The sequence below is a fragment of the Nyctibius grandis genome, chromosome 21 (assembly GCF_013368605.1).
Source record: "Nyctibius grandis isolate bNycGra1 chromosome 21, bNycGra1.pri, whole genome shotgun sequence".
NCBI lineage: Eukaryota > Metazoa > Chordata > Aves > Nyctibiiformes > Nyctibiidae > Nyctibius > Nyctibius grandis.
In genome coordinates, this window is record NC_090678.1 from 8,412,412 (window position 1) to 8,438,218 (window position 25,807).

The window sequence follows — 25,807 nt, forward strand, 5'->3', positions numbered from 1 at the left end:
CAAATTATTCTAGGGAATTTCTCCACCTGTTTCTGAAATGAACCTGCTTCGCCAGTAGGACACTGTTTAGTGTTCTTGCCCAGAGACTTTGTAGTGGTTTAAGCTAGAATATTGTATGCAAACAAGGTTGCAGGCAGAACTTGATAGAAGAGAAGTGAGAAAGATAATTTACTCCTCAAGCTACTGGTGGATGCTGTGACTCTGTATTTTCTCCCTGTATACTTTCTATATAATGTCTTATGTAGTTCCCTATATAATTAAGTAAATATTTCCAACAGCAGGAATACGACCTTCTGTCCCCCCCTTCTAACCACCTACCTTTAGCCACCTCCAGTTACTTGTGATCTGTTTTATGACCACTTTTTGCTTCATTAGAAACGTTTATCCTGATTTGTAAAATGAGGAGTGACTGGGTTGGTAGTGGTTGGAGAACTGAGTAGTTAGTGTCAGCCGGTTTGGCAGGTTTGTGGTTAGCTTTCAGCAGCTGATGTTTGGGTGCCAGGCACACATGGCAGCGTGGCTTTGTAAGTGCCAAAGCTTCTAAAAATAAATGTCTTGCTGCGGTGAGGTGTCATTACTCAATCCGTCCATGAGTTGCATGAGACCCACCCAGGTGCCTAAACAGGTAGGGGGTCTATTAAGGTTGGGGGTTTTTTAGATCTTAGATAACACGAGTATAAATGCAGTTTGACAATAGCTTCACAAATTTTTTCTTTTTATTTATTTCTTCTGTTTTATTCCCCTTCTCCTCCATTTTCTGCCAACACCACACATGCAGATTTAAGAGGAGTCAAATTCATTAATCAACTAATGACACTTTTGACTCCGTTGTTACTGAGAGGAGGAAACTGATTTTTCTCTTCTGGGGGTGGTGCAGAGAGGAAAGATCAGCTAAGTGTCCAAAATAATGTTTGTTTGCTCTGTATGCTACCTGTAGTAGTGGCCATGGCTGCAAAAGATGATCACAAAAAGTTTTGGAAGGGATCATAGTGGGATGTTTTTATAACATGGCAAAATCCTTCTGAAGTGTCAAGGTATAAGGATTTCTATTTGTTAAAACTTTCACCATATTTTCTAGAGCTATGAATCAATATCTGGTTTTGGGTAGACAGAAAATTAATAAGGCTGAGGATTAACATAGGCTGTTTGAAACTGGACCTGGGAGAAAGAGTGTGGTGGTGTATTGTTCATTTCTTTAGATGCAACACTAATGTCCTTCCAAGCTGCTTAGTTGAGCTGTTAAAGTACTAAGAGTTAAGCTTCCTTCACTACTGAAGGACCTGTTGTGCAGGTCAGTAGCACTGGCTTTACTGTATTTCCCAGTGTTTTGACCACATTTTTTTCCTTTTTTCTTTAAATTTTGTTGTTAGTGATACCGTGCTAACTAACTCTGTTACTACAAACTGTCTCCCAAGCCGGATGCCTTAGTGTGCTCTCTGAACCTCATTTCTGTATCTTGTTTGCCTTTGTGCATTTCTGAATTCTGCCATGAAGCTACTTGTACGACACCCAGAATGCAGAGAAAGGGCTGGTGCTTTATACCTTTGATGTTGTAGAGAACCCAATCTGATTTGTATCAAATTGCTATTCTGTCTAGGGTCTAGCAAATATTGATGTTTAATTTCGCATCTTACACATCCAGTCATTTTAAATGACAATTACTGCCTCTTGGGTTTCTCCTGCCAACTCAAAGTTTACTCTTTCTAATTATTTTTCCCCGTATATGTCAGCTTTCACATGAGTCTTTCTGTTTGTGACCAACCTGCCTGTCTCTTCTTTCCAATATAAGTCATCTTCAGGCTTTGTTACTGTGCTGTTAATGATTCTGTCATCAAATATCAAATAATACTTAATCTAATACACTCCTTGCAACATTCCACTGGCTACGTCTGCATAGCTGATCTATTACTGTTTGTATTAAGACTAAATGTTTAGTTTTAACTCTGCATAAGCACATCTATCAAGCCGAGAGATTAATTTTGAAGTAAGGCTTTATGAGAGCATTGAAGTCCCAATATACTGCACCTGCTGTATTCCCTTACCACTTATTCTGCAGTACTGTCAAAAATGCAGGCAAGTCTTTATGAAAAGATTTCTTATCTATTTTTTTATATATATATCTTTTAAAAAATTTCTCAGGGCCACCATTCTCGAGGATGAAGTCTGCTTCATTTAGAGCTTGAGTACTTGAGCTATGGGATGGTGAAGCGCTTGGTGGGTGTCAGACAGGCTTGTCCTGAAAGCTGAGGCTGGGCCAGCCTCTGTTGCCGTTTATAGTCTGACTTAAGCCTTTGCTGTCTGAGCAAAGGTAATCAGGTGGTATTAGTTATGGTTTTTGTCAAAACCACTTTTGCATGACTTCAGTGAGGCAGAGAGGTTCCTGTGCTGGATCCAGCCCTGTATTCTCTACTCCTTCCCTTGGTTCCAAATGCATTTGCCGGGTTCATTCTTTTCAGTGTAAAATCATGGCTGTGGAAGAGGAGGGAAGATGCTTGTGTAGATTTGTTTGTCATTTCTTGGAATATTCCTACCTCTGTCTTCAGGATCTATGACAATTTTACATCTGCGTGGGGGGAGTTGCTTGTTACCTGCAGCAATGTCTGTATTTTTTTAAAAAAAATTATGCCTTTTTATTTTGAAAGACTGTGCATAGCAGAGCTGGCGTGAGAAGAAAATATGTGCTTCCCACCTTCCTTATTTTATTACAAAAGCTACACACATAAATAAAACACTAGTTGAAAGACGAGCCTAGCTGAAGGGATGTGGTTCCCGAGATTAGCTTGGTTGTGCTGGGTGGTTTTGTTTTGTTTGTAGATTTGATTGGCACACAGCGGTTAATACATTTTTTTTAAAATGTAATTTTTAAAAGCTCTAGGCTATTAAACACACTGAAGATATTAAGTATTTTAGGTTGCTCCTTGTAGTATTTTTCCTGCATTACACAGTGCACTACTCTAATTCTCCAAAAACTGTTGTAAGTGCAGGTAGCCATGACTGCCTTTTCATTTGTGCATCCTTCTGTTTTTGGGCAAGCTGGCTTGGAACTTGCTGACTTATTTGTGGATTGCTGCTGGTATATTTATAGTGTGGGTCAGCAGCCACAATATTAATTTTCAACTAAACCAGAATCCACTTCAGTAAATAAATTGCAGAGCCATGAAACTGTGGCACAAATGTAAATTTGGTGTTCTAGTTCCTAGGAAAATGTTAAAATTAAATATTAAAATATTAGAATTGCATGCTGCTGTATGCTTAACAGCTCATGTGGTGTAAGAGCTATTGTATGTTGCAGTCTGGTTTAATTATGTTACTATTTTTTTCCTCCCTTGCCAGAGCAGCGTACCTGAGGGGTGTGTAAACCACAAGTCTTTTTCCAGGACAGTAAAACAGTGATAAATTGTGGCGAATCTGAAGGGTACATAATTTTTTGTCACCCCCTTTGGCGTAATGGTTGCCTATTTAAAACTAAATGCAATTGTAGTGTTTTATAAAATGGAGATCTCTCCTTCCTGTTTGCTTTCTTTTGAGATAACTATGAGGATTATACTTAACTAATCTTAAGGCTATATCAGTCATAACTCTGTATGTGTTTCTGACTAGAAATGTTTCTTGTCAAGAATTAAGCTGCAGCATAAGTCTGCTCTTTAAGAGTACCGCTGCTGTAAAATTAGTTTTACTATTAATGTATGAGACTTTACAGTGCATTCTACTACAGTCTGGGAAACTTTTCCAGTGGTTTTAGAAAATACAGTAACTGCCTTAATTTTGTAGGGAAGGAAAAAGTCTATAGTCTTTTCTTTCACAGTCCGTCATCATGGAGAGGCTTTGCAGCTTTCTTGGAGTATTTTGCCTTCTACAGGTTTATCTTGCATAATTGACAGGATACTTGCTAATGAGCACAAAACATACTAATAATTTATTTCTTACAAGAAGGGTGCCTAGAGATGTTTTGGATCAGTTGTGTGTTGGTGTGGATGTGATTTCATATATTTACTTTGGCATTCATTTAAAAACTGGATGGATGCAGACTGGATAGCTCAAAGCCAGAGATGGTGGATCCTGACTGCAGAATAAAGCAAGCTTTTGAAACATAGCAGTATTGTCGACAGTCGAATGCATGTTGTGTGGTAGGGTAGGGCTGGTTATAAGACTGGCCTTAGGCACTTGGTTACATTCCAGTTTGTCTTGTGACTTTGATCTGTTGGCTGTGGTTGGGGTGAAGAGAATAAAATACACTCAATAAACTAACCTTTTCAGTGGGCATTTCCTGCAGAAGCTGTTGAAGTCAGGATGGGATGGTCTGTGATATCCTGAAAGAGGAGTAGGGTCTAAGATAGCTGATGCCTGGCAAAGAGGAAAGACTTCACTTTTACTGCCTCACTCATTGTGCATCAGCTTCCTCCTGATGAAGCTAATGGTGCAGTGGTGGTCTCCAAGCGCACCTCTCTTCAGAGCTTGTCTGTTGGTAGCAGATTTGTGTGACTTTCAGCTTGGTGAGCCAGTGTGACCTGTGTGTACCTGGAACGCTTTTATCCCAGTGGTGAATAAATAACAGTTCTTCACAGGCATCATTTAAAGGATCTATACTAATTATGTAATTGTTCAGTTGGCTGAAATGTGAGGATTCAGGTGAAGTGAGATTTCATCTAAATAATGTGTATTATTTAGCAAAGGTTTTGGAGCAGCTCATCCTGATTGGCCCAGAATCAATATTTGCACTGTGCTTGATGACCAGTTTTGTCTCTTTATAACTAGGAGAAATGGAAGAAGAGATGGAAAATCCAGAAATGGTTGATTTACCGGAGAAACAGAAGCATCAGCTACGACATCGTGAGTTGTTTCTCTCGCGACAGCTGGAATCTCTGCCAGCCACACACATTAGGTAATGACTATTTTCTTCCAGTGCTTTTTATTCAAAAAAACCAAAATGGCATTATCATCATTCAAGTAATCTTCAATGTAAGATTAAACTGTGTACAACTTCAGTAATACCATCTTGTGAATCACATGAGCATTTAAGACTTTTTTCATAAAATGTTTCTTTTTTTTTTTTAGAGGCAAGTGCAGCGTTACTCTGTTAAATGAGACAGAATCCCTTAAATCATATCTGGAACGGGAGGTATGAACCCATTTTGTGAATTGTCAAGCTTGTTTATTCTGTCACAATTTAGGATTGGTGGCTTTTCTCAAGTTTTCTAAAAAGAAGGTGGTTCTTTCATTTCTACACTTAATGTACAGGCATTGACAGTGGGAAGCTTTAGGCTCCTTTCCATTTTCATTCTGATATAAAACTTTGTTAATCTAGAGGCCAGAGCTGCTGTTTACATCCTTGTGACAGCAAGCTGCCTCTCCTGTAAAGGGAGCCCTACTTCCTCATCAGCCTGGCAGGCTGGAAGTTCAAACCTTGGAGGCTCATGCCCCAGACAAGACAGGGTGGGAGATGGAGGAAATATGAAGAGGGAGCAAGCCAGCAAGCTGTATTTCTGTATCTATGCTTTATCCTGAAATCTTACATATCTGTGTTAATATGGTTTACGCTTGATCTCGCCTCAGATTTCTGAGGAGCTTAGTTCCCTGGTTTATTTGAGTATGCTGTTCAAAATTGTAGTCGTCATATGCCACCAGAGACACTTAGATCCTTGAAAAACTACTTGTCAATTAACTTCCAAGTCCTGCAGAAGTTTACCCAATCTGTGTCTTTAAAGATACCTCAGAACCAACACTTGAAACTGAATTAATTGACTTGCACTGTTAATCACTATTCAGAATATAAATCTTGGGGTTGACTTTTTCAGGTATTTTGGTAATTTAAGAATTACAATTGTAATTCTTTTACATATATTTATATGCCTTTAATTGTGGCTAGACCTCTGGCTGCCAGCTGGGTTAGATGGTCTTGGAATTTGACAATCTGGGAGTTTTACGTTGGGAGATTAGCAAACAATTTCGGTATATTATTATTTGAATACGTCTGCAAGCATTACATTTGCATTTGAAAACATTGAAATGTTATACAAGAGAGGAAATCTTGCAATTAAAAACAGCAGAGTAACGGTCATTACCGGGCCTTTAATAAACAAAGAGAAAACAGGTCATTTTTTGCAAGCAGCGTACTGTAGTCTGTCTCATAGTTAGGCTTTCTTTTTAAATGCTTTTTTAGCTTTCCTTAGTATTTATTTAAGCAGAAGATTAATTTTAATCTGATACTCTAGTTTAAGAGAATTTTAAACAAAGCACAGGGATTAAATAGTTGGGTTTCTCTTTGGAATGTGAAACCAAAAACATGTCGAGTCTGCTCGGGGCTGCCAAATGGCAGCGCATCAAACAAGGGACGTTGTATTCAGAAATGCTTGTTACCAGCTAGCAGCCTAAGATATGCCAATTTGAAAGCAAAAGTTAATCAAACTGAAATTAATTTAGTACCCAGCCTTTAAGTAGTATTCGTTCTCTATTGCTCCTAACACGTTTTTATTATCACTGATGTTACAGGTGGGTACATGGAGTCAGAGAATGGAACTAGCTTTCTCTAATCATGCAACAGCTCAGTTGCAGATGTAGGAATAGAAAGAGATTTCTGTTTTTCATCCTTTTGAACTCTCAAAATGCAAGATGAGTGATGTGGGTTATTTTTAAAAGTGAGCAGGCACTTAGAGATTTCACAGAATGAGAGAGTTCCCTGAATGTGTCCTGTCACTTAGCACAGTATTTTGCTGTGATGCAAACCAACTTGGACAGATGGTAGAGAAATTAAAAGCTCAGGAACGTAAATGTGCTGGGGTGGAGGGTAAAGAGATTAAGAAAAAGGAGATAGTTGTTGCCTGGTGAATTCATAGCACTGGATGGTATTGTTTTGAACTGTTTCTTTTTTTTTCCTGCCCCTGTTCTTAATCCATTCTTTGCTTTCAAAATGTTCTGGATTTTTTTTACATGGCTTCTGATAATAAAGCCTAAGCAGTTCTAGGGAATCTGTCATTTGATTTCCTGTATGTTACGACCACTAAAAGCAGGTTTTCAGCCCAAGGCTATTTGCCTCAAAAGGAGGTTAAACATGCAGACAGAAATTTTTAGGGAGATAGTAAGCATAGCAAAATTATTTTTGTGTTATCTCTGTTTTCCTCCTTCCACCCTTTCTCTGCCATCTTCCTGAGGAAGATTGCTTCATTACGTTTGGAGAACAGGCTGAAGGGGAACAAGTGTTGACTTCTTTACTATGCCTGGCAAAACTGAGTCTGTAGTAGGAGAGGGGAATAAGAGGAAAGAGAAAAAAGTAGCTGGGAAACCTAAATTTCCTGTAGATACTGAATTTCCAGGGAGATCAAGAGAAGGACATAGCCAGTTATGGCAAAAGCATTAGATTTCCCTATTCTGCAGGAGACTATTTTATATATGCCATCTATTTTACTGCTCTGCTAGGATATATCCAGAGGCTTGTGTGAATTTTGCCTGCTGGGCAGATGTCTGGCATTTCAGTTACCTTTTGGTACCCCCCTAAAAATAAAATGCTGTATTGTTAAAGTATATTCCACCTCTCTTCACCCAAATGGACTTTATGAAAGCAAGTTTGCAAGCTGTAATGAGCTAACTGCTATTTCTGTACTGTACTTTCACTTTGAGCCTGTTTTCTTTTTCCAGTTCTTCTGCAGCTGCAGTTTCTTAGTGGCTTTGATTCTTGGCTATAGCCACGGGTAGCTTAGGGACTTGGGTAGGGAAGCTCTGAGCATATATGTCTGTATAACACTTTGGAGAAATAGAAAGTCATGGTTTAATTTTAACTCTTGGCAGGTCATTGTAATTTTTCCAAGCATGTTGGGTGTTTTCTGGGATCTGAAAGTAAAAGAGAAAACCCTTCTTTTTCTTCTCTGCAAACTCAACATCCACAGCTTTGACAGATAAAATGAGCATGGAGGATTTTGAAGAGCCATGTTATTTAGTTGTGAATATCGCTCCTCTTGTGAAACCCTTCTGAAAAATCGTTCTTATCATGTAGTGGCAATCAAGAGGTCACATGCACTTCAGAGTATCAAGGATCTGCTGTGTTCCTTAGACTATAGCTTGCATTGGCACTAAACTGACATTTATTAATTTTTCAGAAATCTCACTCAGTTTGCATGAGCTGAATTTCATGCTTCTATGGACAAAGACAGTAGTGGTATTGCATTATCTCTGGGGATTACAATCTGTTTTGTATTCACACTTGAGCCTCTAAACTTCCATCTTCTTTCTGTTGAGGCTCTGGTTGGGAAGAAGAGACCACAGGCTTTTAATTCTTTCGTTGAATCTGCTTGATCCGAGGTAAAACTGGACAAGATATAAAAAGACGGCCAGAGACTGGTAGAGAAGGATGGGTTTTATTTTGTAGAGAAAATTCATAGCAATAATCTATAAAAGGGAAGCAATAGGGCATCTAACAATGAAATATCATGGAAGAAAACCCTTCCACAGTGAATGACTTTCCCTGGCCAAGAAAGACTGTGTTAAGAAATTGCCTGTAGAATTAGCCTTCCTTGGGGCCCACTGAGTTGTTATACTACAGTGTTTGGTTTGCATATTTGCTGGGCAATATGCCTGAAAAGCATTAATGTTGCACTGCATATACTTTATCCTACAGTTAGGTATTTTGGAGCTGGAACAAATAAAACACTCACTATATTTATAACGTGGAAGCTTGTGAGACAAAAGCTTTTACTACGTTTTATTTATGCAACAATACATTCTCAAAGTATTGTAATATCTTGAACTTTATGTATGTTAGGGAGCAAGAGACACGGATTTCTTTACACAGCCATGATATGAATGAGTTTTCATATACTCTGAAGCTCCTTTCTGTTGGTAGGTTGATGTAATTTGACCCTGGTGCCTGTGGGAGCAGGAATCAATTCTGTCGAAAATGTCATTCATTTAGAATGCAACTGAATCCCCTCACCCCAAACCCAACCACAGACAACCCTTCCAGTTGACTTGGCTGGGTGTTGGAACAGCATTTTGCCAAGTGTAAGCTATGACTTCTATCTTGTTATCATGATATAACATGAGATTGTTCTTGCCCTTGGAGTTCATGCTTTCACGGTGGGGAAATGGCATGTTTTCTGCTGGAGGAGATCAGTGTGAATTCCTCTCTTGCCTCTTGTGCTGTGCTGTTTAGGTGATACTTTTTTGTGCTCTGGCTTTCTTGGGTAGCAAAGCAGGTTTATCTGGCTTGCTTGGCTCTTTTCTGGCTTTTTTCCTCCCTTCCATAGATGTTGATCACTTCCCGGAAAAATGCTGATTTTTATTAAAATTGGAGCAGCCAATATAAAGTTACCAGGTTTAGCACTTAAATTCTATAATGGGATGTATTACACATGTAAAGAAAGCGTGGGAGACCTTACCTCTATGGCGTGAGTCTTAGATTAATACGGAAAATGTGCAGTGCTGCGGAACAGAGCTAGTATGTACCTTTGAAGCCCTTGCCCACAGAATTTTTACCATGTTACTGGAGAAACAGTGATGCTTCCTTTTTCGGGCTTTGTGTGACAGATTGGAGGGCTTTCTTTTCCCTTGCCACCTCTTCATGAAGATGAACAGGGCTTGAAACTGATGCTGATTTTGTCCTAATTTTTATTGCATGCCATTGACACATACAAAGATAGGGAAAGGGAAAATGAGGTGAGCATGAAATGAGATGTATTTAAACAGTGTGTCTGCTATTGACACAGAAATACAGGGAAAGGGAAAATGAGCCAGAAACCTCAGATGTGAAAATGGCACATCCTGTGTTTCTGTTCAGAAACACTTCTCTTTGCTGGTGACGGTGTTGCTGTGGACAGAGGTTACAAAAGGTCTGTTATTTCATGTCCTACCAGAGCTCTCTTCCTGCCCCATATTCCACACTATACTTTGATGGAGCATACCTCGTCTCTGATGTGTCACTCAATAGCTATATCTAAGTCCTTATCCATGCAGAAAAGTTGAATTACCTATACTGTGCAGTTTTAAGGAGTTAAAATTCAGCTGTTTTCTTTCTTCACCCTGGCAGGACATTCTCATTCTGGCATGACTTCTTGCTTTAATTTTACACACCCAGGTAACAGAAGCCAAACAGCCTTTTTAGCCTTTTTCTTATTTACTTGAACAAAAGCAACAAATTAATGTATTGCCACCTGCTGCTACTTGCTGCTGCTAAATCTACTACCTCTCTCCCAATATGAACAGAAGGAAACATGGCGATTTAAGCTTAGATTGTGGTGGACAAGAAGTTGGTCAACAGTGCATCCCTGTGACAAGGAAACATGCACATCCTGGTCTATATTAGCAAGAGTGTAGTGAGCAGGTGGAGGGAAGGGATTCGTTCCCTCTGTTCATCAGTTGCAAGACCACTTCTGGAGTGCTGTGTCCAGCTTTGAACCTCCCAGTATGAGACAGACATTGAAACACTGGAGCAAGTCCAGCAGAGGCCACAGACGTCTGGGGCTTCCTGTCTCTATGGGGTGTTTTGTTGGTGTAGCTGTAACACTCTGAAGCCATGCTTTAGTTTGTACCAATATTCCTGTGTAGATAAGTCACTAGCATCTAGTTACTGCTATTGTGGTATGTGGGAAAGTGCAATTTCATGTTCTGAAACAGCCAATATTACTAAAAATTATCTCCTGGCCCGCCTGAGCCCTGTTTGTGCGAGAGGAGCTCTGTTCACCTCAACTTCAAAGACTGTATATTAAGGGAACGACTGCTTTTGAGGAGAGCTGTTGCACTTACAATATAGAAGAAAGTGGCAGAATTTAATGGAGGGTTTTAAAACTGGTGGTTCGTTTCTTGTTTTTTCACACCATTTTAAAATGTATATATAGGTAGTAAACACAAACTTATAATGTAAAAGCTTGCTTGTATGTACACAAAGCTGAACATAAAAGCTAATAACACTGTTTACTTTTTTGCTCTTGTTTTATTTTTAGGATTTCTTCTTTTATTCACTAGTATACGATCCTCAGCAAAAGACCCTACTCGCTGATAAAGGAGAGATTCGAGTCGGAAACAGATACCAGGCAGATATAACAGACTTACTAAAAGAGGGTAATTTCCATAATTTATTTAAATTATCAAGAGGCCAGGTCAAATATGGCCACTTTTATGTGTGTGGCCTGCATACGTGTGGGAGATGGAGGTTTCCACTGCCAGGCCATGCGTACAACGGTGGCCTCATTTGAAGTGACTGAAGCTGTTGCCCACTGAATGCAATTAGTTGTGTCTCAAACCCGTCTTTAAGTGGGCATTTGTCCAAATCATAAAAGTTTTTGAAACAAATTGAATTAATTGGCTCTCTCAGAGCTTGCGCTCTGTTTATTAAGAGATTTCAGAATTTCCATGGGAAACACAAACTTCCATCATGTCTGTAAAGCCTTTTGTGTTTTTAATCAAGCCTCACTTCCCTATAAGAGCCCCTCCCAAATTACTGCCAATTAAATGCTGTCTCCCCTCATCAATTTGCCCATTATTGCTGGGTGCCTTTTCCTCAGAGCCCTCTCCCCATCCAAAGTGTTGGCTGCCAGCCTAGACTTCTCACCTGCAGAACAGGCAGGAGGAAGGATTTACTAGCCTGAACATATTGTGAGATCTCAGCATGCCCCCACTATGTCATGGAGCAGTAGTACCACAAGGACCCTGGCCCAAGGAAAAGGGAGTAGTAGCAGTAACTGCCACTAGTTACCAAATAGTAACTCACTTTAGATTTATCTTTGCACTACGCTACAGATCCAAAAGTGGGTGGAAAAACTGAAAGGGATGGGAGTATTGGCATCCAGTTGCTCCTTTCTGAGACCCATGTAATGCACGGGGAGAGATCTGTCTGTACACCTGTCCTAAGAGAGCAGGGGTTGTGACCCACGTTGGAGTACAGTTCTCCAGACTGTATGGGCAGAGGTGTGAAAGCAACGAGGCACTTCTGTCTTTGCTCAGGAGTTTTGCTGATACCGTTAGCCTCATGTTGGAACAGGCAAACAAATTGGTCAGGACTCTTGTTTAATTTATCTGTGAAACTGGTATTTATTCAGCAGCTGGGCAAGCCTTCTAAGTGAGGATGAACTAATTTGAAAGGCATTCTCTTCCCTCAGCAGGCCAACACAGGGCTTCAGAGAAGGGTAATCTCCAGATTTTTTGAAGGGAGCAGAAAAAAGAAAAAAAAAAGTCTCAGTAGCTCCTGTTTTTTTTCAGGGTGTTTTGGTTTGTGTAGAGTCAGGAAAATAGAAGCAAGAGAATCTGATGCCGTGGTATCCCCCTTAGCAGCTGACACAAGTTGAACCAGCTACTCTTTGCCTGCTCAGAGCAGCTGGGGGTGTGCCTGTTTTCCTGGAACTGCTGCAAGACAAAGGAGAAAAAGAGAAGCTGGGAGAGGGGCTGAAGAGAGACTGTCTAATTGAGAGAAGGATGTACTCTGTTTCCCATTATGTGTGTCACTTAAAACCAGTTCTTCAAAATCTGATTGCCAGATTCCGAGGAGCTGTGTTGCTCTGTCTGTCAAGGTGAAATTGTCACAGACAAACGGGTGAATGAAATTTTCACAGTGGCCTGTTAGGCAGAGTAACTGAGATGGGTTAGTAGTTAAAGTATTGTGAGATAAAAAATCTAGAAAGTACTTTTATTTTAAAACAGCCATACCAAGCATTTCTAATTTGTTTTTCAAACAGGTGAGGATGATGGAAGAGATCAGTCAAAACTTGAAACAAAAGTTTGGGAAGCCTTTAACCCGCTAGTAGACAAACAGATAGACCAGTTCCTGGTGGTAGCACGGTAAGAGCATTTTACCTCTCCTTTGAATAAGTAAATGTTAATAACTCTTCCAAGCACTTTTTATGTTCTTTTTGCCTTTCTACTATGAATGCTGGTTTTGGTTGCTCGATTCACTTGCTCCATTTTGAAATGATGGAGATTTTACAGGCCTTCCTGGGAACTATGTGACTTCAGGAACAGCTGCTCACATTTACAACTTAGTTACTCACTTTTGTAAAAGGAAAGCAAATGTCATGTAAAAGCTATCCTGTAATTGGTGAGGTTTTTCAAATAACTTTGGCCAGCATGCAGAAGGCTTAGTGAACTAAGTTCTCAACAGTTTATTACTCTGTCCATTTTCTCCCTTTTTCAAATCCAGTGACATTTTAACATCCATTAGTAGTTTGCTAAGAAGTCTGGTAAAGTGTTTTTGATGGAGCGCGGATGCTTTCTAATGGCTGGATGCCAATAGGTAGGCACCATAAAGTAAAACCCTGCAAATCTGTACAGGTGGTGAAATGTGTGCTTTTCGTTAAGCCCAAAGCAATCTTTGATCAACTTTTCCTTTTTAAAATGTTCTTGAACTTTTTCATTGGTATGCGTTTATATCAACAGAAGCCTATACTGAATTTTAGGTTCTCGTAACAACTTGTGACTGAATAATTTGGGGGAAAAAAGTAAAAAAAGGTAACATTCTCCAAATTCTATGGTTTTTAGGTAAGTTTGTAGGACTCTGTGGGACGAAATTGGTGTGAGTAGATGGAGAGTTGAACCTTTTGATGTTTTTAGTCAGTGGAGCAAATTATCATTGGATATGGTTAGGAAAAAGGTGTGTAAAGTTACAAGCTGCTAGTAGTGTCTGGTTTGCTACTCTTGAGAGTTCTGCTCATTGGCTGTAGTATCTGATAGACCCTGGACCCTGACTCTCAGGGCTGCCTGCTTCAGCCAGGGGCTATGACCGTGGAAAGCAGAGTTAAGCCTGTGTTTCAGACACTGTTAAATTGGGCCCTGATTCTGTCAGCCTTTTGGTTCTTGTTTTTTCCCATCTTGAGTTATCATACTTTGAATTTCCTCCTGAGCTTTCCTGAGTGTGACATTGCTGTGCCCATTGTGGGGTAAGTTCATGGGATATGCCCTCCTAGAGAGGCAATGCTAGAGCTTGTGTGTAAGGATCTGCCTGCACAGGGCCCTCCAGCTCTGATTGAAGCTGCTGGATGATGCAACGAGGGTGCATTTTTATCAAACAGCAGAAAATGTGTTCAACATGCTGAATGATACAAGCTCAGGAGAATACTGGGGGGAAAAAAAGAATTGAGGTAAGTGAAGGAGATGGTGAAATGTAATGTTTTAAGTACTCAAGATGAGAAGTGTGTATACTCGGAAATACACACCCAAATCGATTTTTCTATGCACTTTGAAGATAAAACTTGCATTATTATGAACTTTGGCAAAAATTTTTAAAAATGGCTAATCTGAATTGCAGCACTTAAAAACCTTTGCATGGCTGCTTGGGCCTTGTGTGCAAGTCCAGTAACAGGGAGCCAAGAGTGAAACTAGCTTGGTTAAGATTAAAAATGTTAACTGAAGTCCAGATTGAAGAAAATCTCACGGTTCAGGATCCGTTAATACGTTTTTGCCTTCAGTTAAACATGTGCTTTTTGTTGTATAGACTTTTTTAAAGTTCATAAAGTTCATAGTGTTCTGGCTACACTAAAGGATCACCATAAAATTGAGACTTTTGGAAGTTTCGCTGTGCTGCTTACATGATATATTGCTGTTTCCCTTGGCCTGTGCCAACAGTAAAGTCAAACTGGCTGAACTACGTGGTTTACATGCAACAAATTAATTCTACTTGATCAGATGGACATAGGGAATTGGATGAAAGTGGGGAGAGGACAGTCTCCACCAGCAATGTAGAACAGATGACAGAGTGATGGGGAGAGCTGGGATATCTCCAGCAAAGGGTGTTCCTGCTTCTTATGGGACCTTTCTTGACAAGGCTGCGGTTTCACAGTTAGTTCTAATCAAGTGAAGTACAGGACACCACCAAAAAGCTAAGAACTTTGTTTTCTGCATTAGTTTTCAGCAGGATTGATTCAAATTGCCGCTCAGCCACACAGTGCTCTAGTGTCAGTGTCAGGAAGACCCAGCAGGAAGCGAGAAGGTGGAAGTGCCCCCGCAGATGGGGGTTTGCACGTGGGTTAGTTTAGAGTGACCATATTGCTGCTTTGTGATGGGGGTTTCCACCTTGTCTAGACTTTTAGTGGCGAAGCTGGTGTTATTAATGCTTTCTGGGTGTTCACTGCTGCCCACTGGGTTTGCTGATACAGCTGCCTGAAGGTGGGTGCTGTAATGAGAATCACTGAAAAGATCAGTATAAAAACCACTTCTGTCTGGAATAAGCAAAGTGATCCAGTTTATAATTAGATGCCACACACACATAGAAAAAAAAGAATCAGTTCAGCTAAAGCTGGGGACGGAGGAGTTGTGAATTGGGGATGGGGATAGTGACTGGGAGGCTGGGGAGAGGGTGAAGTGTGAATCGCCACAGAAACTTGGGTGGGGGAGGCTGTTTTGGATTTGGGCCGAAATTAGATATTTGATGACAACTACTGCTTAAGCTTTTACCTTTCCTACTCCTGCGCTGCTTGGCACTAGAGTTTGTTCCTCTGTGCCCTCAACTAGTTTGGGGAAGTGATCTGAGTGGAGGAAAAAAAAAACCCACACCTTTTTTTGTTGTTGTAGTTGCTCAGAGGAGTTCAGCTCCGGTTCACTGCACAGGAGCACAAGCGTTTCACCCATGTGGTGCATCAAGCAGCAAGGAGAGTAGGAATAACTAGAACCATTGTTCCTGTTTAAAGGTTTCTCTGACTAATTTATTTAGGGATAAAATGAGGAGTGTGGGGACTGTGGTCTCACAAGCAAGCATGGCTGGCATTGGGAAGTATTCAAGAATTGCTGTATTCTTATGCAGGCTATATAATATATATATGTTATACTATATTATGTTGTAAAATAAAGATTATTTTTAATTTTCCTGAAACTTTTAGAAAAAATGCTTGCATTACTGCATTTTTTTCTGTCTGGTCATGTCATCTGTCGCTGTACCTTTGGACAATGCAGCGCTGCTCTTGCTATTGCGGAAGAGGTTTTTGTCATTCATAAAGCTCGCTTGTGCTCAGTTTCTGTTAAAGCTGAATTCTGTTGGGAGATAGGGGACAAGAGACAGTTCAAAACTCCCCATTTGTGATCCTTGAGTCTTTCACTGTTTCCTCTCCTACACCTAAGCCTCTTTGGTCATATGAACTAAGTAGAGTAAAGCATTCATAATAACAAACCACATCTGAAGAGAACGGTCTCTGGCTCAGAACTAGTGCCAAACCATGTAATCTTGTTACTGAGAAATGGAGTCTGCTGATCTCAAAAAGCGTTGGTTGGGTGTTTATATTTGTGCTTGTTTTGCATGCAAAGTTAATGTTCTGTTTCATTTCTTTCAGGTCTGTTGGTACGTTTGCCCGAGCACTAGACTGCAGTAGTTCTGTCAGACAGCCAAGTTTGCACATGAGTGCCGCAGCAGCCTCTAGGGACATCACGCTGGTGAGATTTTTAAGAGGATCTTAAGTTTTTGAGAGAGATAAAATATTCACCTCAGCAATAACAGTTGGCAAAGAGAGAGGGGCAGATGGATTGTAATTGTGCCCTGCTGTGAAGCAGATCATCTCTGCGTAAAGGAACCCTTTATTTACATATGAAGTAACTTTTTCTGGCCTTGTGCCTCCTATGATCCATCATGGATAATTCTGTGAGATAATTTTTTTGTTTTGTTTTATTAAAATGTTTTGATGACATGCTTCATAGCCCATCTCTTGCATGGGCTTAGTAGCTGTCTTGAAAAGAATGCAAATGATTATCTGCCTGTCTGCAATGTTATAATGCCAGAATGTCACTCCTCATCACTTCCTCAACACCAGACTGTCACTGGCACCCTTGGGCAAGATTGGGGGAAAAGCTTGTGGTCAGATAAGAAATTTCAATTGTACCGGTTCTTCTTTTTGACGAGCTTCATCTTAGAGTACCTGAGGAGTGGTGACATTGTTAATATTTTATAATCATAAATTATTCTGAGTAGATAGAGGAAAGGGAAAACTTGAAATTCTATGCTAGAGAAATTTTAATGAAAATTTGAGTTAAATTTATGAAGTCTTCAGAGAACTGTTATCAAAGCCTCACTCATAAATGGAATAATATAAAATCACATATACAACAAATTCTAGGATAAAGCACTGTAGATTAGTTATGCACGTGCACAAAACTGCAATGATGAAAGGCAAACAACATCCTGATTAAAACTACAAAAAACAGGAAATAAAACCAAGCTTTCATTTACTAATACCAATTCCTCCCTTGCAGTGTGTTCTCAGCCCTTGTAAATCACAAGTTGCAGACAGTCGTAGCTCAGCTTTCTGAGGAGTAATTGCCCCTGGGAGTAATTCTTTTTTCCTACTCAGCTATGATGTGTGACTTGACTTGAATCTTTTTTGAGATTTGTGGCCTTTGGAGGGGGAGTGTGTGTGTGTTGCTCTTAAAGATTTTTCTTATGCAATTTTTGTGGAATATTTGACAAAGAAAGTGCATGGCTAAGTTTATTGGAAAATATGCCTTCGGACCTCTATCTTCATGCCCCATCTGTGGATGGTACCTAACAGGGCTGCTCTGTCCTGTGCATTTTCTAACAGTAGTGCTACAGTGACTGTGCTGGAAAGTAGGAGTTGGTGATATGCAAGGGCTCATGTTTCAAAAACCCCCCTATTGTTAGCAAACGTTAGACTCGTACGCCAACAATTACAGTGAGTCTGAGTTGGAACGAGTTTTTACTGACTTTAGGTTAGATATAGAATACTGCACCTTCGAATCTTGGTGCAGAATTTTTGTTATTGCTGTTTCACTGTTAAGCATTTTTCTCCTTAGGTGCTTGTCCTTACATTTACCCTTCTCTTTTACAACCATCTAGTTCCATGCTATGGACACTTTGCACAAAAATGCCTATGACATTTCCAAGGCAATCTCTGCGCTTGTGCCACAAGGTGGGCCAGTCCTGTGCAGAGATGAGATGGAGGAGTGGTCTGCTTCAGAGGCAAACCTCTTTGAGGAAGCACTAGAAAAATATGGAAAAGATTTCACTGACATTCAGCAAGATTTTGTAAGTATGTAAAATGGGGGCCCACGTGGTGACCAGTTCTGATTGGTGACAGAGCTGGTTTACAGTTTGTCTAAACTGTGTTGTCTTATTTTTGTGTTGAAGAGTAGGGCTTTGAACTGGAGCGTGTGTCTTGCTGTAAATTGGGGAAAGGCAGACCTCATACTGATGACAGCCTGCTGTACAGTCAGGATTTAAAATCACAGATGATAGCTTTTCCTTTAGAAACGTTAGTTTAAAATCATCTGCTCCACTACAGCTGAAAGAGGATTTAGGAAAGTGTTGTGACAGCCTAGCTGCTCTAGATTAATTTTTGCTTGAAGAATAAGTGCTGGGCCTTCTGAAACATGAAATTTTAGTCACTTTTATAATGCTATTTCAGAAAGGGCCCTTTCGAAGTTTTAAAAAGGAATCTTGGGCATCCAAGGGAAGTGTCCTGTAGTTTGGCCAAAGCCCCACCCTAGGTGCCCAGCCTGCAGGTTAAACGGAGCACTGTAAAGAGAACCAAGTTTTACCATATCACTGTTTGAGTCCTCTGGAACAAAACAAGTAGTCGCAGTGTAGCTCATCCCATGCTCTGGTCTTTTAGACAGAGGGACTTGGAAGCAGCACAACACTGTGGTCCTGCTGAAATCCTTGTGCTTCTGAGGCAGAGACCAGAGCTGGCATGGCACAATTCTGTTAGTAGTTATTACTTTCTTTTTCTTTTTAAATGGGCCAGTTCCATAGAAGCCGAGCAAATCGGAACTGTGATACTGTAGTTGTGGCTTTTGCTCGAGTCTTTGCTGCTCAAGCAGAGTGAGTCTGAGCCTGTGGGCTCCCACCCACATTGTGCCTCTCTTGAATGGCTTACTGTGGAGCCAATGCAGCGTGAAGATTTACCTGTAACCTGCTCTACTTCTACACTGAAAGCACTATTTTTTGAAAGGGAATTTAATTTAACATGGCTCCCATGTGCATCTAATGCCCTTAGGAGATTCAGACACGGACTGTCTTTTTTGTTAGGAGGGTTAGTAGTCGCAAGACTATGCTATAAACTGTCTGTCAAAGGAATCCTGTGAATCTCAGTGGGGCTGTGTGCCAGCTCCCTGCAATGACTGCTGCTTTTCCTTTATGTCCCTAGCTCCCATGGAAGTCCTTAACAAGCATAATAGAATATTACTATATGTGGAAAACTACAGACAGATACGTTCAGCAGGTAAGAGAGTCAGAAGCACATCTTTCCTTCCAACAGAAGCTGTTCTTCCTGCCTTTGAAACCAAGCATTCTTGCTTTATTCTCCCTCTTGGGGTTCAGACTTTCCAGCTGGTGAATTCTGTGATGATCTGAAGCAGCGACCAATCTCTCTTCACTAAAGTCATCTGCCATTCCGTAGATACAAACATGTGGCATTGGCATTTGTACTTTCTTTTGATGCTGCTACTTTACTTTTTTGGAGCTTTCATATGTCTCTTTTGGAATTCAGCAGTTTGAGGAAGGGAATATGATTAATCTCTGCCTGTAACAGAGTTTGAGGTCAGCATTAACTTCAGTTTTGATTTTTTTATGGGGGGGTGGGCAGTTGCCATACAACAGGCACCCACGCTAAGTCCCCGCCTCTGCCTGCCCATGACTTTGCAGATACAGGGAGGCTCCCCCATGTAAGTGCTGTGAGTAAAGTGTTTGTCTGGGAAGCATTGATGGCTCAAATTCCCAGACTCATTATACTTGAGCATCAACTTTGACTAGTGTTTGCAATCATTTTTATCTCTTACTTGTTTAAATAACAAGGCTCCTTGGTCCCTTAAAAGCAAGCACAATGCAAGCAGCATGCCAAATGTTGCAGAGTATCAGTTGCTGAAAACTACTTATAATATTTAAGGCAAAATTAATTAAAAGAAGGGAGAAATATATAATGGATTTTTCATGATAATTATCAGTATTATGTTTAGGCATCTATTTAAAGTATTAGAAAAAGTGGAGTTACAAAAATGTCCTGCCTTAACTTGCTTCAATGGAAATTCAGCCTGGGATAAAGACTAGATGCCTGAGGCATTGACCAATATTTGGCATGTGCTGTATTTGGGCACCTTGGTCTGTAATGTGATTTTTACCATTTTCTTTCTGATCGGAACACTGTTTAAATTACAGAGGGATCCTCAGCACAAATGAGAACTCTTTTTTGCATCAATTTTGTATTACTTTAAAAAAATATTTTAACTGCATCCTCCTTCCAGTATTTCCCCAAGTCATTCTTTGTTTGAAACTTTTCCTTCTAGTAAGGAAATGAGAGGTAGCAAAGTGGGCTGATGATGGAAGCTGGCATGGTGGGGAAACAAGGTGCTGGAGAAATGAGGTCATGGTCTTTCCCCATTGAACTGTGTGTATCGTTGATATATAGTGGGTGCTGCTGTACTATCTTGACTACAGCTGTTTAGGAGACGATAGCTGAGTGTAGTCAGCCTGTACTATGCTCAATATTGGCACTGACAGGAATCCATTTATCTTCTTCCCTGCATCTTTTATCTCACCTCACTTCTTTTAGTGATAAAAATCCATCTAGCAATATGGTAGGTATCAGAAAAAGTGAGGAAAGTTATTTTATCAGTCATTGAAAACTAGAGTCTGAGGCTGTTGCATGAAAATGTCACCCCTGTGCAGTCAGAACAGCAAACAATAGTAGGAATTCTTGGGAAAGATTAGAACAAAAAGCATCTCTATACTGCTCAGAAAGTCCACAATACATTTGCAATGGTGAAGTTCTGTTTCTGCCCATCTTGAGGTATCTAACAGTGGTGGTGGTGGGAATAAGGGGTAGGGAGCAGTTTCTTTGGTGTTCACTCTTGCATACTGTGGGCAACAGATTGGTATAGTGTCCCAGGTGTTTGCTTCCAGGCATATGTGCTGGGAAGGCAAAACAACTGGAGAAATTTGTGTCTTGATTAGGAAGTGGTTAAATTCTTTTGCTTTTTCCACTTTCTTGAATTTTCTTATTACAGAGACAAAATTGCAGAGGGGATAGCTGCGTGAAAGACTGATTATTTCTTCTTGCAGCAATTAACAAAACCAACAAACCTACAGTTCTTATACTGTTTTACTATATTCCTGTGTAGTGGGTTTTCTATCATGGTTATACTGTACCTTACACATGCTGCCCAGCAGTGTACCAGGAAGTGGGATTTGGGGAAAACTTCCAATTAGAGGCTCTGTGTTTAGGAGACAGTATAAGCCGAAGAGGTAGAAATTGCAGTACAGAGATAGCACATCAATTAAGTTTGAACTGAGCTGAAGACCTCATCTCAAATTCCCAGCTTGTGCAAGCAAATAATACTATTAAACATTTATAAAAAGCCTGGGAGAGCGAGCTATATATAACCACAAAGAACGCATAGGAAGTTGTATTTGAAATAATGGCATTTTATATTTATATTTTACTTGATGTATGTAAAGTCTTTGACAAAGCACATCCCTCACCACTTTTTCCATCTGTTTCTTCGTAGTGTTTTGTCTGTGTAGATTCTTTCTTTAGTCTAATACCACAAAATAGTTCTGGGGCTGACAGCATTTTTGTACATGAGATATTGAAAATGTGCTAAGTAAGGCAATGAAAAGTGTATATCCCGAGTTGTTTCACTTCCACTTGCGCTCCTTTTAAGATGATGATTAAATTATATTCCAAGGCTGTATTTTGTTGTCTTTAAAAAAATATTGATAACTTGCTCATTCTTGTAGAATCTTTGGCGGAATGAACTTAGAGACGTCTGTTTCTGAGAGTTACACAACATAGTGATGAAGTTTTTTGTCATCAGCCAATTGCCTGCTTTGATGAAAACCAGTTAGTTGGGAACTGTTTAACTCCTCCTATATTTCCTTTGGGATTTTTTTGGAGTGTGAAAGCACTATCGTAATCCAGAAGCAGAATCTATCTGTTTCTTGCCATTGAGGAAGCTAAATTTTAAGTTGACTTCAGCGAAGACCCTTTCTCAGAACTGAACAATAAGGTATATTTGTGCTTGGTATACCTCGGATCAAAAGGCTTAACACAGCACTTCCTTGTCTTGTGAGTAGGATACTCTGATTGAGATACATGCAGATTGACTTGTTTGGAGCATGCACTTGGATCTCTTATCCCATAGTTTTTATTTGGCTTTAGCTATACCGTGCTGTTGAAGAAGAGAAAGATTGACTCTTCAAGAACAGAGCTGCTAGAAGGAGTCGTTCTCCTACTGCAATGTCGGCGTAGAATTTGTGGTCTCATGTAGGCTCCTGGATGTCTATCCAAAGCGATGCCAAGAGTTGTCCTGTCAAAGACACCCTTTCAGAGTTGTCCTGACGAAAATGAGGGAGATGCATTCCAAATTCAGTATCCCGTGTCTCCTTTGAATGCATCCTTTTCTTGAGACAGATTTCCTCTGTCAATTCACAAGAGCATGTATTTCTGATTTAGAAAGGTTTGAAATGGCATCCACTGAGTAACTGCTGTTTGGTGGCTTACTCCAGTGATATGAAAACTTTAAGAGTTGATGTGATGTTTGGGTATGCCTACATTTCCATTCAAAGTGAAGGTTGAGTTCTTGTGTGGTTGTGAATTCCAGGGTGATTTTAAAAAAAAAAAAAAAAAAAAAAAATCAAAAAAAAAATCTTTAAATGCTTCTACTGTTTTGCATATCATGAGGGGAAGTCCTGAGAACTTTAAAACGTAACACTTTCGAACTGTTGAGAAGCAGTTGAGGAGAGCTCAGGGCATGGCAGAAAGCATATGCTTTCTGAGAGTTGAAGGCTTTAATTTGTTTTGCATTTTTATTTGTGCTTAAGGAGCATGTAACTTCAAGAGGAAGATCAAATATTATGCATTTCTAATGTTCTATTTTTTATGTGGACGTGCTGTTAGAAAAGCGTGGGAGGAAGAGACAGAGAAAATCATTTGTAAGGTATGCATAGTGTTGAGAAGATGCTGGAGAAAGTGGAAGTGCCATTGTATTTGTCTGCGTGAGGTAGGGAGCTTAAAGGAGGGAGCTCTGGGTAAATCTTGATGTAGATAGAAAACATCCCCTTTATGAAGGGAAGCTGACCTCCTTTGTACCTAGCCAAGAGCTGTGAGTGACATCTTAATGTACTAGCCTTCGTAAAGTACTGTGTGCTAGCAAAGTAGAAATAACATCAAAGAAATGTTTTTCCGCATACGTAGGACGTTTTATCCCAAAACACCTCCTGTTAAGCCTGCAGGAACACGGAACTATGGCAGTTTTGGCAAGCAAGTGACAGAGACCATAGGTACCACACATCAATGCTGAGATGTGTTGCTGGAGCACAAGCAGCTGGAAACACTGCTCTCAAATGCATCATGGACTAATTACTTTTCTGTCCCATCTCCCCCACCTCCCAACAGCACTTGTATGTTCAGAGTTTTGAAAAAGAATAAACAGTGTGAAAGTTCTCCTCTAAATCCAGAAAATGCAATTTATCTTCCCCATCATCAACTAATAAAGACTTAATATTTGAGGATGTTTGAGATGTCCCTGTGCTGTCTACCAACCCGACTGTTGCATTGTGGACCTTGAAATATCCCCTGCGTTCCTGGATTTCTTCTGTTATTTCCTCTTTATAAATGTTCACTCTTTAGAAAATGACCACAAACATTTCCTCTGATACATCATGTATTATAAAACTCGAGCTCAGTGGGCAGAAGGAAAGATGTTAAATCTAGGGAGGCGATACATAAAGGACAGATGTTTGCACCAACTTGAATGTATGGTGCTTAGTATTTTAATCCATTGGTCCTGGTGGGATAGATAAGTTGGTAATATCTCCCTCTTATGCATGGGGAAAATATATGAGGTAAATAAGAGGATATACTTAAGATGTGTGTATGTAAATACCTCAAAGACAAAAGGTTCCGTTTAAGCCAAACTACTAGAAAAAGTTACAAATGTTCAGGGGTTTTTTTGGGATGAGGATATTCATAACTACATCAGACTACATTAAGAATTTATAGCGTAAATACACTTCAGGCACAAATCAATCAATAACTGGCAAAGGACATAGCAAAGCACTTTCTCTGTGGAGGGATTATACTGAAATTGTGCATCACTACATTTCAGGCACCTTCCTTTTGTACCTTCTGGTATCAGTCACTGTCAGAAAATAGGAAACTCATCATATCTGGTCTATCGATTGCCCACAGCTGCAAGTACTTAGTGCAAAACCAACCTCCTCTTATCCAGCATGTAGTGGTACCTTCTGAAAACCTTCAATTTTCCTGGCATACTAGTTTGTAATAAAGGCGTGTGCTGTATGCTGCGCTGTGCGCTGATCCCCAGGCAGCTGTAGGATAGGAGGGTATTGCTAGGTCCAAGTGACTTACGGCAGTTGTTAGCTCAGAGGTCATCAATCACAAAGCAAGTCTGTGGTGTGAGGCTAATACTCATCATCAGTTTACTAAAATGTTGCTTAATACCCTAAATTAACCATGTCTCCAAGGCAAATGGCTTTACATTGTGGATAGTAGAATATTTCAGCTGCTGGTAATGCTTTGTGCTTGCATGAAGCTTTTCCATTCATAGATTTCCAAAACTGTCATAACATAATGACTTTAGATAGTCCCCTTGGGAGCTTTTGTCAAGAAAACTGCAGCTTTTTTTCCCCCACAATCTAGAAATGTAGTGAAAATTAATAAAAAAACCCCAGTTCTTTACCAGAGGAAGTTCCCTGAATTTACTGCTTTGGTTTCAAGGAAATGCTATTCTTGTACAAGGTTCATCAAGCAGTATTTTAAGCTGTTTATCGGTATCTGACATTGGACTTCCTTGTAATTTCTGGGGAGAGTATGGGTTCTGTGGCTGTTCGCCTGCTGACATAACTGCCTGTGGTAGTCTGTGCCTGAGGAATGAAGACCTGTTTTTCAGTCCAGGCTGTGGGTGGAACAGCCTCCAGTTCACAAGCAGAAATGCACCTGAGAGCATGCAATTTGTTGAAGGATGATTTTTTTGGGGTAGCCTCTCTCTGGAGGGTAGAGGAGGGTTCCTGTGGCTGTTGGAGAACCATTGTCACAGCACTTTTTGAGGCCCATCATTGGATGCTTTAGTTTCTTACGTAAATAGACTTGGGCAGGGTGGTTGGAAAATGTTCAACTTTGAATTTGTGGTTTGTATTCAGAGGGCGAACCTCTTTAGTGCCATCACCAGCTGCCAGTACAATGTGTATTACTGATTCCTCCAAGTCTATGGGATTGATAAGAATTGTCTCCACGAAGTCTTCATTTGGGTTTTCTTGAGGACAGTTTTCAGGTAGCTGTCCTTGTCCTAGATGAGATTTAACAGAGGCAATCTGAGAAACCTGCCTAGACCAGCAGAAAAAAAGCCAGCTTTTGGATGCAGGTCTCTGAAGCTGTACCTGTGGTATCTGGATAAGTTTCAGAAGTTCTGTTTTCTCAGTCCTTGTTCTCTTGTCTGACAACTTCATTCTTTGATTTCTAAGATAGGTTGACTTTTATTTGCAGGAAAAGGTAAGAGGGGAGTTCTTTAGGAGTCTAGAGAGCTTTAGTGAGGAACTGTCAGGCTGTCAAATGGAAAACTGTTGCTTGAGACTGTCCCTCTGATCAAAGCAAGCTTTATGCTTAGAGGAAGCTTTTACTTTGTTGTTTCTGCGTGTGTCCATTGTGTCCTTGTAAAAAGGATTTTTATGTTTGTCCAGTTCCTCGGTGACACACTCTTCAATGTTATTACATTTTCTGGTGCTTCCTGTGTCTATGAAGATACTGACTTTAGCTTTACGATTATTTTCCTACACTGTGCCTTGAGGCTGCTGCATAGAAAATGTTAAGGTAATCTGTTTGTCTAGAATATCACCATGCTGCTGGTTTGTCTGGAAAACTTGTCGTGGGTTTATGCAGAC

The 25,807-nt window shown here is 40.2% G+C and overlaps 1 protein-coding gene across 6 annotated transcripts in view; it reads left to right on the forward strand.

Moving 5' to 3' along the window:
* The window catches only part of MTA1 (metastasis associated 1), an 84,072-nt gene that overhangs the window by 23,574 nt on the left and 34,691 nt on the right, over positions 1-25,807 (forward strand). For 4 of the 6 annotated variants that reach the window (XM_068416759.1, XM_068416760.1, XM_068416763.1 and 1 more), the window contains exons 4-10: positions 4,756-4,882; positions 5,056-5,119; positions 10,929-11,046; positions 12,657-12,759; positions 16,236-16,335; positions 17,750-17,938; positions 19,059-19,133. In XM_068416759.1, the coding sequence (XP_068272860.1) occupies positions 4,756-4,882; positions 5,056-5,119; positions 10,929-11,046; positions 12,657-12,759; positions 16,236-16,335; positions 17,750-17,938; positions 19,059-19,133 (776 nt within the window). The remainder of the gene's footprint in view (positions 1-4,755; positions 4,883-5,055; positions 5,120-10,928; positions 11,047-12,656; positions 12,760-16,235; positions 16,336-17,749; positions 17,939-19,058; positions 19,134-25,807) is intronic. The other 2 variants (XM_068416762.1, XM_068416764.1) reach the window with 2 other exon arrangements.